This window comes from Nestor notabilis, unplaced genomic scaffold (assembly GCF_000696875.1).
Source record: "Nestor notabilis isolate BGI_N333 unplaced genomic scaffold, ASM69687v1 scaffold9483, whole genome shotgun sequence".
Taxonomy (NCBI): Eukaryota; Metazoa; Chordata; class Aves; order Psittaciformes; family Psittacidae; genus Nestor; species Nestor notabilis.
Genome location: NW_009921527.1, coordinates 60,623 through 73,431, shown reverse-complemented (window position 1 = coordinate 73,431; position 12,809 = coordinate 60,623). Strand labels below are relative to the sequence as shown.

Below are 12,809 nucleotides of genomic sequence, written 5' to 3'. Positions count from 1 at the left end.
CAGGAATGATGGAAGGAACATCAGGAAACACAGCGGTGGCGGGATCTGTTGGACCAAGGAGCGCTGCCTGGTTCTGCCAGCAGAAAGCAGGGCGAACAAGGCAGTCATTGTCAGCAGAGCCTTCAAAAACATGTCCTTAAGATGGGCACTCATTTATGAGATGGGATCTCATTTTTCTGCATAGCTTTCAGGAGGAAATGAAGCGTGGAGTGGAGAACACTGGTGACCATCTGGCCATTCACAGCCCATCAGTTTGTTATGACACCAAACACATAATAAAGCACAAAAGATTGCACAGGAGGTAGAGAGAAAGCGCTTTGATATATTTTTCTTGCCTTGCCACCGAAGCCTGCTCTTCCCCGGCACCACACGCACGCACACCCTCCGTTTCAGCCGGCCATATATTCGGCCCTTCAACAACTCCCCCCGTGAGACTTTGATTCGCAGCCCGGCACAAAGCAATATTCAAATGCCTGCGCTGGGATCTGAAGAGAAAATGGAAACTTTCTTGTGTGAGAACCTTACAAAAGAGATCAAAGGAGCCTAAATGGCCAGGGGAGGGCAGGGAGGGAGGGAGCGGGGGATTGACGCCTTCTCCTCTGAAGGGAGGAGGAATTCCCAGGAAGATAATAAGATGGCGTTAGATGATCTGAACGAAAGCTTGCAATGAGAAAGGACATTAATGCCAGAGCAAGAGCAGAGCCCTGTGCCAGGACACCTCTGCCCAGGTGGCTGCTCTGACGGGGACGAGGACCACCGCTGGCAGCAGGAGGGAGGACGTGGTCTCAGTCCCAGCCTCCCGCGAACTCCTTGCCTTACAACAGGAAACATCGCCCTTTCTCCCCCTGTTTCCCACCTATAAAATGTGCCTCCTTCAAAAGATGAGGGGGTAAGTTAATTTGTGCCTTCAGGCACTTCAAGGGCCTCTGCATAAAGGCAGCAAGTACCTGGCCTGGCGCGCTTTGAGGACGCTGTATTGTCCTAGCCCTGTGCTAACTTCCTCTCCAACCAGGCTTTTGATAGCCCGCTCTTTGCTTTTATTCTCCTTACGGATGTAATTTGCATCGCTGACATCTTGACAAAGATAAAACCCACAGTCTCCCATGTCAGTCATTATTGCTGTTTTCTTCCCAGACAAACCTAACAGCAATCATTTGTACCTCTCAGCTGGAAAATTCAGCCAAAATGAGATTCAGAGGAAGGAAAAAATGCTTCCAGAGGGAGGGTGAGCAAACCTGGGATGAGCTCAGCTGCCTGGCCAGCGTCTGGCCAGCTTCCCTAGGGAATGACAGCCCCCTGAGCATTTTAGGGATGGGCAACACAGGTTAGGGTGCTGGACACTGCGGCTCATGTCTAAGGGCTACACCACTGGCCATGCTTCTCCATCCCACTGCCAACTTCTCTGCTAATGCTGAACCCAGGAGCATCCCCCTTCCCCAGCAGGACTGGGCTCCAATGGCCCTGCAATTATCACTTCAGAGACCTTGATTCCCCAGTGAAAATCCACAGTAATTCTACTCCAGATGAACTCCAGCACTAAACCAGCTGCTCAGGAGCTGGTGTTCAAATCACCAACAAGACTAAAAGCTGCCCACCTGTACCTATGAGAAGTTGTGCTACCTTTCTCCCTCTCATCCAATTGCTAACAGAAGCAATCAACAGTATTCGATAATTGTATTTTTATGACTTCATAGATTTTCCAAGTAATTTCTTTTGGTTCTGCCTGCCTGCCTCCTGGACATCAGCTCAGCATTTGGGTTTAGTAGATCTCTGCCACATGCAGAGCTCTCCTGCAGGAGCTCTATTTACAGGGTTTGTATCAGTACAGTGAGGTTGCTCTTAATGCCTGGGCTGGTGTTGCTTAATAAGGGGACTCGGGTCTGCCCATCCCCAGCCAGCTGGGAGCCCCCTCTTTTTGTTGCTCACCCAGAAATCCAACAGCAAAAGAAACAGTAAGTTTTCACCTCCTCTCACGTCTGATCAGCACCTGGGACTCAGAAGGCATAAGCAGCTCTTACAGGAGCACTCTCTACACTGCTCCTTGCTGCTCCCATGGCAAAGGGGAAGAGGGAAGCCAGCTCCCAGGGACCACGGTTGCTGCATGAGCAGTGCAATGCCAGTGACTCCCAGGACCTGTCAGGTGAGCATCAGGGCTGGAGCAGGGCACTTTCCCCATCACCAGCATGAAAGGTTCAATTAGTTCACTCCGGCAGGAGGTGTATAATTTTAGATTCAGGATATCATCAGTCAATAGTTAATGAGTGAACTGATGAGAGCACGAGATGCTTTAAGTGGACTAGCATGAAGAGGAGGTGAGTGCCTGTAATCAGGGCGGATTACTGCCATTCAGAGCATGCTGCCAGCTGGGTTTGCCTTCTGAAATACTTGCCTGGCTCCCCTCACCATGGAGACTGGTCCATGGAGTGGATTTGTTTGGTTTCTTGAGTGCTGATCTCTTCTCTGGGCTGACCCAGAGAAGTAGCATCTCAGGACAGTTGCTGTGGGGAAGGGGAGCAACTTGCACTCCTCCTGGGCACGGCCCCCAAAGGATGCTTTATTCATGTCATGGCAAAGGGCTCAAACGCAGTGTCAGCTGCTAAAGGAAACAGTCTCACTGACTTTCTGGAAATTTTTTAGACTTACTGGTGCCATTTCAGTTGGAGAGCAATACTTTATGAGTGATAGGTATCCCTGGATATCACTACAGGAGTGGGACCTATCATTCAGAGATGTCCAATATGAGAACAGTGCCCAGGTCCCCATATCACCACGCAGGGGTGAGTGATGACTTTGGTTGATTAATTCAGGTTGGGCTTTCTGCTGAGATGTACAAGTGTGGTAACAAGTAACAACTAGTGTCTGTTGCACCAAATGAAAGCCTGTGACGGGGTGAAGCCACTGCACAAGTGATTCATGGTTGCTACTGACCGGAGTGGGCAGCCTTGCTCTGCAAGCCCCGGGTTTGCTCACCTTGTACAACGAGGCTGCCCTGCGCGGTCCTCCTCACCCGCGTGCCGGGTTTGTTCGCGGCGCACACGTAGATGCCCGAATGCTGCACGGTGAGGTCTGAGATCATCAGATTTCCTGTGCCCAGCACCTGGATCCCCTCCACGCCAATGGGGCGGCCGTCTGAAAGAAGAGGAAAAGGGTAACGGTCACATGCTGGACACCTTTGTATGAGGTTCTTCAGGGCACAGCCCTTGGGGAGGTCCAGTCTAAGTGCTTATAGAGTGGTGCCACGCTCTGTTACTGGGATTTGCCAAGTCAAGTCAATGGGCTGTAGCTGACACTTGGCACAACTGACTTCTGGACAAAAACAGGATCCCCACGTGTTTGCCCAAACCCACACTTTGTGCTAGTTGAAAAACCAAGGTACCAGCACAGGAAATGTGAAAGCTTTCAATGCCGTGTTCAGATTAAGAGGAAGCACCCAGAACACTGTTCAATAGAGTAGTTAAACCAAGCTAAATCATATCAACCTCAGTGAGCCATTGCCTGGGTTTTTATATTAGATGACCAGAGATCTAACCAGCTCAACAGCCTGTTTCCAACAGAGATGCTCTGAGAAGGAGAAGACCAGTGTTTCCAAATAACCATGCCTGGGCTCCAGCACAAGGTCTTTGAAATTGAAGTGTTTAATGTAAAATAGTTCAGTATCGGGGAATTCATCTTCTTCCAATAAAGCCTGTTTTTTACTGGAAAATTCCCAGCCAACTCTAATTACAATGTGTTTCATTAGTATCAGGCTATTGCTTTTTATTGTTTCATTGATTTGTGTTTTAAGACACTTCTGACAAAGGCAGCTCTAGATCAGTGCTAGCATGTGTCAGGGTGTCTGAGCAGAGGGGCAGGGCAGGGGGTAGTTTTACTGAGGAGCAGATAAGGGAAGCACAATTTCATCAGCATGAAAACAGGAATTCAGTTCTCCTCCTCCCTCTGATCAAGGAGTTTGAAGAACCTACAGAACAGGAGAAGCAAAAACCAGCCCTCACATGTTGTCACTCCTCTCTGCAGCTGCAATTGCCATTGCACAGGTTATTTTCGCCCCTTCTTAAATACGTTACCCTGTCGCTAATGGGCTCTACCTTGGCCAGTAGTGGTGGGTCTGCCTTAGAACTGTCTGGCACTGGCTCTGTTGGACACAGAATCATAGTTAGGGTTGGAAAGGACCTTAAGATCATCTAGTTCCAACCCCCCCTGCCATGAGCAGGGACACCACACACCCTGGCACTTCACAGAATCCTAGACTGGTTTGGGCTGAAGGGACCTTAAAGCTCCTCCAGCTCCAGCCCCCTGCCAAGGGCTGGGACACCTTCCACTAGAGCAGGTTGCTCCAAGCCCCTGTGTCCAACCTGGCCTTGGACACTGCCAGGGATGGGACTTCTCACATAAGCCACCCCTGTAGAGCTCCCCTGCTACCCAAGCCTTGCAAACCATTAGAATTGAGGGATCCCATTTCAGATTAACAGCAGCATCCTGCTAGGAAACCCCAGTAAAACATGGACTGAAAGCTACAAAGCACTTCCCAAACGTATCTCTTGCCATGCTCCTTACATATTGTTTTCCAGGAAATTTTTAAACTTCAAGGTTTCCCTGCTTCATTAGGCAGGGACTGCTAGACCACTTCATTATTTGCATTGCAAAGAGAAATGCTCGGGTCTTTTAGAGAGAGAAAAACAATGTCATTAAATGATTAAAGGATCACATCGCTGGCCAAGCCACTGCAGCAGTAAATGGCTCAGTCATAAAAAGGACAGTAAAACATGACCTGTCCCACATTTAATGAGCAATAACAAGGAACCATTCCCTTCAAACATCATCTGAACTGAAGTGTAAAGAGGTCTGACTTAAATTCAAATTGAAGTTGATTTCATCTTTTAAATTAGACCTTTTGGAAGTCCGTATTTATGTGTAAAAATCAAATCCCTCTTGAGAGAGATGGATGGGACCAGGGAAAGATGCGAAGTGGCCATACCTGGAAGCTCCATCACATCCTTGCCTTAAGAAACATCACAGAAATGTGACTTGAATGTCAGTAGTTTTAGTGTATTATTTATAACACGCTACATAATTTAAGCATGCAAAGACCCAGCCTGCAGCAGGTACTCCACACAGTCCAAATATCAGCATTGATACGTCCTTAGCTATCTCTCTAGCCCCAACTATCAATTAGAGGTTGTGTGCTCCGAAGAAATGTCTCCTGTCAGCCAAGCATCCTTCATTTTCCTGAAGAATAAAGTTCTCCAAGCTCAGAAACCTCGGGGGATCTGTCACTGATTCAGAGACCGTGGCCACCTCTAACAGCCAGCAAAGATCACCATGCCAGAACACCCCATATGCCTCTTACTCAACTTCTCCTTCCAAAGAGTGCTGAAAGGGCTTCTAGAGAAATAGCTCTACCTTCCCAGCCTGCTCCATCCTTCTTACTCTACTGTGCCTCACTCAGCCCAAGCCATCCTGTGATCAGTTAGAAGGTTGTCAGCTAATAGCAAGCCCAACTGAGTAACACTGACAACACACATAAATAATACAGAGTATTTACACAAGAAATCCCTTGCATCCTGAAAGCTCAGCACTTTGCAGGGTGCTGTGCAGAGAGACTGATGTCCCACACCTGCTTTGCAAAGGTTGCTGTTTATTTTAACCCTGTTTGCCTCACACAGAGACCTGAAGAGTGGCTTGGTCAAGGGATCCAAACCCTGCAAACCCACCCTCCTGGCACCACTTGCCATCACCAAGTCATCTCCCTATGGAGGAGATCTGAGAGACTGCAAAAACTCACACTGTTGGTCAGTTCCTGAAGCTCTCAGGACCCACACACGCTGGAAACTGCTGCTCAATTAACATAACCTTCTACTTCCTTTTATGAAGTCAAAAGCAGAAAGTTTGAGGGCTGAAACCAAGCCAGTCTGGGTGGAAATGTCCGACAGATTCACTCTGTTGATCCTCAGTTGACGAGGGCAGAAAGGGAAGGTTCAGCTGGTTGGGAAGCACAGAAGACAGCTGATTAATAAAGGAGATGATTCTCCTAGTGGGAGATGCTCCCAAAAGATGCTCTGGCTGTGGACAAAAGAGGCTTCCAGGCTCCCCACTGGGGGGAAGCCTGGATGAAAGAGGCCTGTGCCTTGGGAGCTGCATTATTTATTTTTCCAAGGTGTATGTGATGCTTTCTGGAGTCCATTCTCCCGCTAACGGAGTGATTGGCACAGCAGCACCAATTACAGAGACCCGTTAAAACGTGCCAGGCGATATGAATATGCAACAACACCAACGCCTTTCTTTTGTAAGCAGCAAGTAGAAAGAAAGTAACAACTTTCTAATGTTGATCATTTAGGTCTTTTGTGAATTCTTTGTATTGTGCCATAGTAGCCTTCCACTTTTTAGACACATGGGTCTCCTGCTCCAGCGGACACTGGGCACTGTGGATTAGCATATTTAGAGTACATTGCAACAGTTGACTATTCAGTGTGTGAAGTGGTGAAATTTACTCTATTATTTCTAAACACTTACAGCAACGGTGCTCCTGTCAACCAGTCAGCCATCTATTACAAGCTTCTGTGTCCAATAAGTTACCAATTAATTGGCTCCTACAATTGTTGTATAGTTTACTTCTTGAATGGCTCCCTCTTTAGTAATTTCCTTCCCATTGTGTGACCCTTTCTGACAACTTCTGTATAACGCTATCAGATAATCACTGTCTTTTCTTTCTCGCCTCACTTTTCTCTATCTCTCTAAATAGTTTATTATTCTGCCTTGGTACCTTTTATGGAGGCCAGCTCAGTGGCCTGTCAGTTAAAGGGTAAGGATACATTAAAATCGTCATTCATTCAAAAGGCTTTGCAGTAAGTGCCCAGGATATTCATTTGTGCACACATACAGGTCCAAGCCTGAAGTGTGTAGCTCTGAAAGGAAAAGCCCTATCTTCCCTGAACAAACCCTTAATGATTTTACGTTTCTCTCAGAGCCTGCTCTCTAATGAATGTTGACATTTCATGCACGGCGAGACACAGGAATTCTGTTTGTGGTCGGGGCTACAACATATTCCCAAGGAAATTAAATTCAAAATTGATTGTGTGACACTCAAAAACCGGCCTAGAATTTGAATGGTTTCCTTCAAGCAAAATATAGCTGCCTTTCCCACTGAAAACCAGCCAGGCTTCAGCAAAGCCAAAGCAAAAAGTGCAAATGTTGTTTATGGCTTGCTTTGCCCTGCACCAGGAAGCTGTGAAAGCAAAAGTGTTCTTTTACTCCTTTCTGATAGAAGAAATGCCACAACATCAAAACTGTGAGCAAAGGGCTTCCGAGAGACACTGTGAAACAGCAGCATGCCCTGGGCAAGGACCTGCCACAGTGGCCATGCCACGACTCTTCTTTATTTTGACCAGGCAAGAAAGATGTTCACATATAACTGACTTTTGGTTTTGTTTAAATTAAGTCAGGCCTATTCCTAAATCAGCTGCAGCTCTAAAACTTTGTGCCCATGGACTTTTTTTTCTGCGAGTGGATTAAAAGTGGTTTTTTCCTAAGCTGAATAAATTAAGTGGTTATTTAAGCTAAACCAGCTCTGTAGGAGGAACTGCAGGAAGACCACCTTCACACAGGAGGAAGCCACATGTACAGATGACAGATACTCAGAGGATTCCCTGTCCAGCATAAACCCCTCTCTCTGTTCCTGATCACACAGACAGAGACATGAAAGAGCTTCTGAAATGGCTACAAAGAGATGACAAACCCATCAACTCATCAGAGAGCCTGTACAGCCACGTCGCTGTCGAGATCAGTGCAAGACTAAACAAGATCTTGTGATGCTTTGGACAGGAAACATCTATGCTGAAGGGGAGGGAAAATAACAGGATCTCTTTCCCACTCAGTAGCTCTAATTCTGTTGCTGTGCTGCAAAGCAGCGTGGCGGGGGCGTTTAGTTTTGGTGGAAGGCAATGCTGAACTCAGACCACCCAGACAAATATCACATGAAGCCCTTACACATCTTCATTATTGCATTGCTTTACAGAGACAAGTGTTTTGAAGAAGGTAATAAGCACTTATAATTAAAGGCAATTATAGAGTAGTTTATTATAGTTGAGCACTACCATAGAGCTGCCTTGTGTCCAAGAGACCCAAACCAGTGATACAGGAGACCTCAGGAAGCCAAAATAATCCTTTCTTTTGGACTGGAGAAACAGGGCACTCTGCTCTTCCTCACTTGAACGATGCCATAAGACACTGCCTCTGGTTTCCATGCTGATTAAAGTAATATCATGGAAGCATTTGAGTTTTCTAGAGCTTCAGATATGCTACTTTAAACACCTCTTCCCCTCATTTTTAAAACTACCTGATGAGGCAGCAAGTTTCTTTCAAGTCTGTTCTACATGAAGGATGTGTTTGTGTATGCTTTTGCTTCTCTAGGCCAACAGTGGTGATGTTTCTGATGCAGCTGAAGAAGATGCTGTCACTCGAGAAAAGACAAAATTATCACCTTTCATGAAACATCAACAGGTTTAACCAACCCACTTTGCTAACAGGAGAAACAGGATCTTGGTAGAGAGGAAAAACAAAGCGTAGACATGAGGATAAAAAGCACTTCAAGCCTACAATTAACTTCCACGGGAAGGGAAAGGGCAAATCACCTGTTGCATAAAATAGTCAGTGGCACCTACCTACTTCCCACAGGATGACAGGGGAGAGGAAGAGAAGGAGGAAATCCCAGACACCCTGGGCTTACCTAAGCGGCTCCAGGAGACGATGGGCCGGGGGTTGCCGGTTGCGATGCACTCCAGCACCGCGGTCTGGTGCACTGTCAGCGTGAGGTTCTCCGGGCCAACAAGTATCATGGGGTCCTTGTAAACAGTGGAGTGGGAGCCTGCAAGGACAACATCAGTGTTAAAAGGCATCTCATTCTCTCCTGTTTAATGGAAACACCAAGGGCTTCGTGCATCCTCGAAGTACAAATGATGTGGCTGCTGTAAGCCTCAACAAATCTGAGGTGTACAAGCAACAAAAGGAGCACAACGTTTGCATGAGTGATACTGAACACTTTTCAAGTGTGCTGATGTTCCTGGGGAAAACCCTGCAGCCAACAGACCCAGTCACAAGCAGCCCTGTTAACACACAGATATAGGCAGCATAAAGAAGGAACTGTGCTGTGAACGGCAGAGAGCAGATGTGCAGGATAAACATGGCATACAGGGAGGACACAAGCTGCAGGACAGCTTATGCAGACAGGAATGCAAATAAAGGAAGGAGTTGCTTTATCTTTCAGCATCTCAAGCCATAAAATAATCCATGCAGTCCACAATGGCTAAATCTGCCTCTCTGCATGCATCCTCTCTTGCTGCTGGTGTGTCATTTGCTCCAGAAGCCCTGTCCTGGGAAACAGACAGTGATGAAGGTGCCAGTCCCTGACTTCCAAAGAGGATCTTCGTGAGAGGAAACTCAAAGGAAACTCCTCTGATGACTGCAGCCCATGGGTGGTCATTTCCCTGCCTTTACAGCAGCCCTGTCCTGGCCCACTCTGGTGTAACTGGGTGCTGGGAGAGGATGCATCCCCTTGCTCTGCTATAATCATGGTACAATCATTGCTCAGGATGCAATCACTCATCGTTTATTTGTGCTACAGTAGCACCAAGTGGCAGCAAGCAAGAATGAAACCCACTGTACAAGATGATGCACAGACCCATAATACAATAAAGCCCAGCACAAGGAACCTGGAGACCTGGCAGGCACAGGACAAGTGAAAGAAACCACATTTCACCAGACAGGATGGGACCACAGGACAAAACCATCTTCCTGTGTCTGGTATACCACAGCTGAACCCCCTCTCCTGAGTCCCTAAGAAGTGCCTTATCATAGAATAGTTTGGGTTGGAAGGGACCTTCAAAGCTCATCTAGTCCAAATCCACTGCAAGGAGCAGGGACGTCTTCAACGAGATCAGGTTGCCCAGACCCACACCCAGCCTGCCCTTGAATGTCTCCAGGGATGGTGCATCTACCACCTCTCTGGGCAACCTGTGCCAGTGTTTTACCACCCTCACTGTAAAACATTTCTTACTCACATCCATCCTGACTATGCCCAAGTCAAAGGTCCCTTCAGCCTTCACTCCCATTTGCTGGAAGGAGGGATAAAAGGAGATACTCCGAGTTCCCCATCAGCAAACAGGAACACTGACCATCTCTGCATCAGTCTTCTCCCCATTTCCGACGAGAGCTGGGTTATACTACAGAAATGCTGAGGTCAAGCAGTGTTTAAGGAATTTCAGCAATCTGACAGCTGCTGCTGGCAAAAATGCTCTGTGCACCTGCAGAGAGAAGTACTTGGGCTGGTGGTCTGCCCCCGAGCGGGAGAGGGGCACAGGGAAGGCTGGGGAGCTGAACAATGTCAAGGATTGGGCTTTGTGGTGGGGCCATCCCATGCTGCCTCTGAACATGGACTTTCCCATGTCCAAAAAGCTTGTTAATGAGAAGTGAGCCACCAGAAACTATCTGCAAGGGCTCTTCTCCAAGAAAAAATGTCCTTTCTTCCTGCTTGCTTTAGCATTACCCTTTCACAGCATCTCAGGGGCTGAAGTTGGGGTGTTAGTGGGGGGATTTCACAGTGGTCCAAGGGCAAGAACAGATCAGAGCAGCTCACTTGTTAATTGTTCCTACAGGGGCTAAACGGGAGTGATAAAATGACTCTGAGGTTGTGTCTAAATGGGCAAAATCCAAGACAAATCACCGTGTCAGTGTGACTTAGGAGCTGACTCTCTCACTAAATGCATTTCACTGCAAGCCATAAAATGCAGATTTTTTTATGAGGACCAGAATGCACAATAAATTCATATGACCGGCTGGTTAACCCCAAGAGATCTGAAAAACAATACCTTCCCCCTCAGTACTTCAGACTGCCTTTAAACCCCATGTAGATTTATTGTTCTAAATCACAATACTAAATGTTCACGCTTAGAATAATACGATATTATCGTCGTATTATAGAGTGATTTCAATATTTCAAAACAGAGAAATGAAATGAATTGTCCAAGGTCACCTGAGAATGTCAGTAAATGGGAGCTGAGACCAAAGCAGGATTTATAAAACACTCTTTTGACCATAAAATGTATAAAACCATCACACTCTGATTTATACTCTGTCTGAAACAGACATTCAGGTTTTCAGGTGTGAGCTCAGCTCCCTGTGTTTGGCCAAACGCTGCCCAGCTCTGAAGTGGCATTTCCAACACTGCTCACCTCCTGCAAAGACCACTTAGTAGTCCTGTAGCTTCACTGCCAAGCCCAATGCCCACAGCAATGCTGGCTCCAGGGCCAGAAGGGATGGGGACCCAGCAGGGATGTGGCCACCAGATGCAGCACCATGCAAAAGGGCTGACCAAGCCCAACCATTGAGGAGGAGGTTTCCTTCTCCAACTAGAAAAGCTCTTTGATGCAGGGTCAGGAAGGAAGGAGTGACAGGACGGGGGACTCGTGGCAGGCGAGTGCTGCTGGGGCACAGCAGGGTTCAGGGGAACGCGGCGGGGATTTATTCTGAAAGGGAAAAAGGCTCTAATGATGCACGTGCTCCCCAGGGGCTCTGCCAGCAGCAGTTGCAGTGAGGATGGGGAGGTCCCTGGCACCGACAGCAGTGACAGGCACTCTAGCAGGGACGGGAGCATTGCCGGCACAGGCTGTTAGATCTTGATCAAAAGGACAGCAGCAGAGAGAGGCGCAGCTCGCGCTGGGAAGGTGTCAGTGCAGAGAGGCAGCAGCCCCTCGGGAGCAGCTCCACTAAGCAGGCACTTGAAAATAATCAATCAGGAGGACTGGAAGACACATCCGTGCCTGTTTGCTGCCGGCAGCCCCTCCACCGCTGCCAGGAGAGGAAGGAAAGCGATGTGAGCAGGCTCCTTCGTCCCCCGTGGGCAGTCACCCTCCTCTTCCTCTCCAGCCCTTGCAGGACATGGGCTCCCAGAGCCCACCTCCATCCTCTCCCTCCTCCCTCCCCAGCCAGGGCTCAGAAGCCCCCATGAGGCAGACTTGGCACTTCTCTATGGGTGAAGCAATGGCTGAAGTTGCTGTTAAGAAGTGGGGAAGCCCTCCTGCCACAATGAAGAGCAGAAAGCACTGTTCCCTTCACCCCTCTACATGAGAGGGAGGTGAGGAAAGATTTGCAAGATTACCACTTAACCCATCATACCTAATGACATGTGCACAAGCACTCACATTAGTTCAGTATTTACTGACACAACACCCACACCAGTGAAGCAATGCCTGTGGCACACCATAGCCACTGCTGGTGTGGCAAAGCTGAGGCTTAATATGCTAGCACATGCCTGCTGTCCTGCTCTAACGGATATTTGTGTGCTCTTAGCAAACACCACAGAGCATAAACCTTCTCTGAGGTTTAACCCAGAGCAATGGGTTTTCCATGGGCTAAGAGCATGCAAATATCCCGTTATGGCAGCTCTGCTGACATGCAGTCACTGAAGCACAGTCCAAGCCCTTCAACAGACACTTACACATGGTGCCCATATTCATCATCCGACTGCTTTAAGGAAAGAGGAAAACCACAAATGTTTCACAGACAGGAAACCTGGAAAATATCCATCTGAAATGAGGGATGGTCAGATGAGAACAACTAGCACTTTCTGCCCTGTGAGAAATAGTAACTCAGACCAGTAAACTGACACAAAGAACTTCACCACGTTGATAATTTACTGTTCTTTTTCCCCTCCACATGGCTACTGCTCACATAGATCAAGAAAACAAATTAGCAACAAGCATCAAAACCTCCCAGGTCTTTCAAAACCAGTTAACCTGCTTTCTTTCCCCATCACAGTT

The 12,809-nt window shown here is 47.7% G+C and overlaps 1 protein-coding gene across 1 annotated transcript in view; it reads right to left on the bottom strand.

Moving 5' to 3' along the window:
* IGDCC3 (immunoglobulin superfamily, DCC subclass, member 3) overlaps positions 1–12,809 on the bottom strand; it is a gene marked incomplete at both ends in the record, with an annotated part of 86,449 nt that overhangs the window by 22,116 nt on the left and 51,524 nt on the right. The window contains 2 exons of the mRNA XM_010011204.1: positions 2,971–3,129; positions 8,723–8,860. Coding sequence (XP_010009506.1) covers positions 2,971–3,129; positions 8,723–8,860 — 297 coding nt within the window. The remainder of the gene's footprint in view (positions 1–2,970; positions 3,130–8,722; positions 8,861–12,809) is intronic.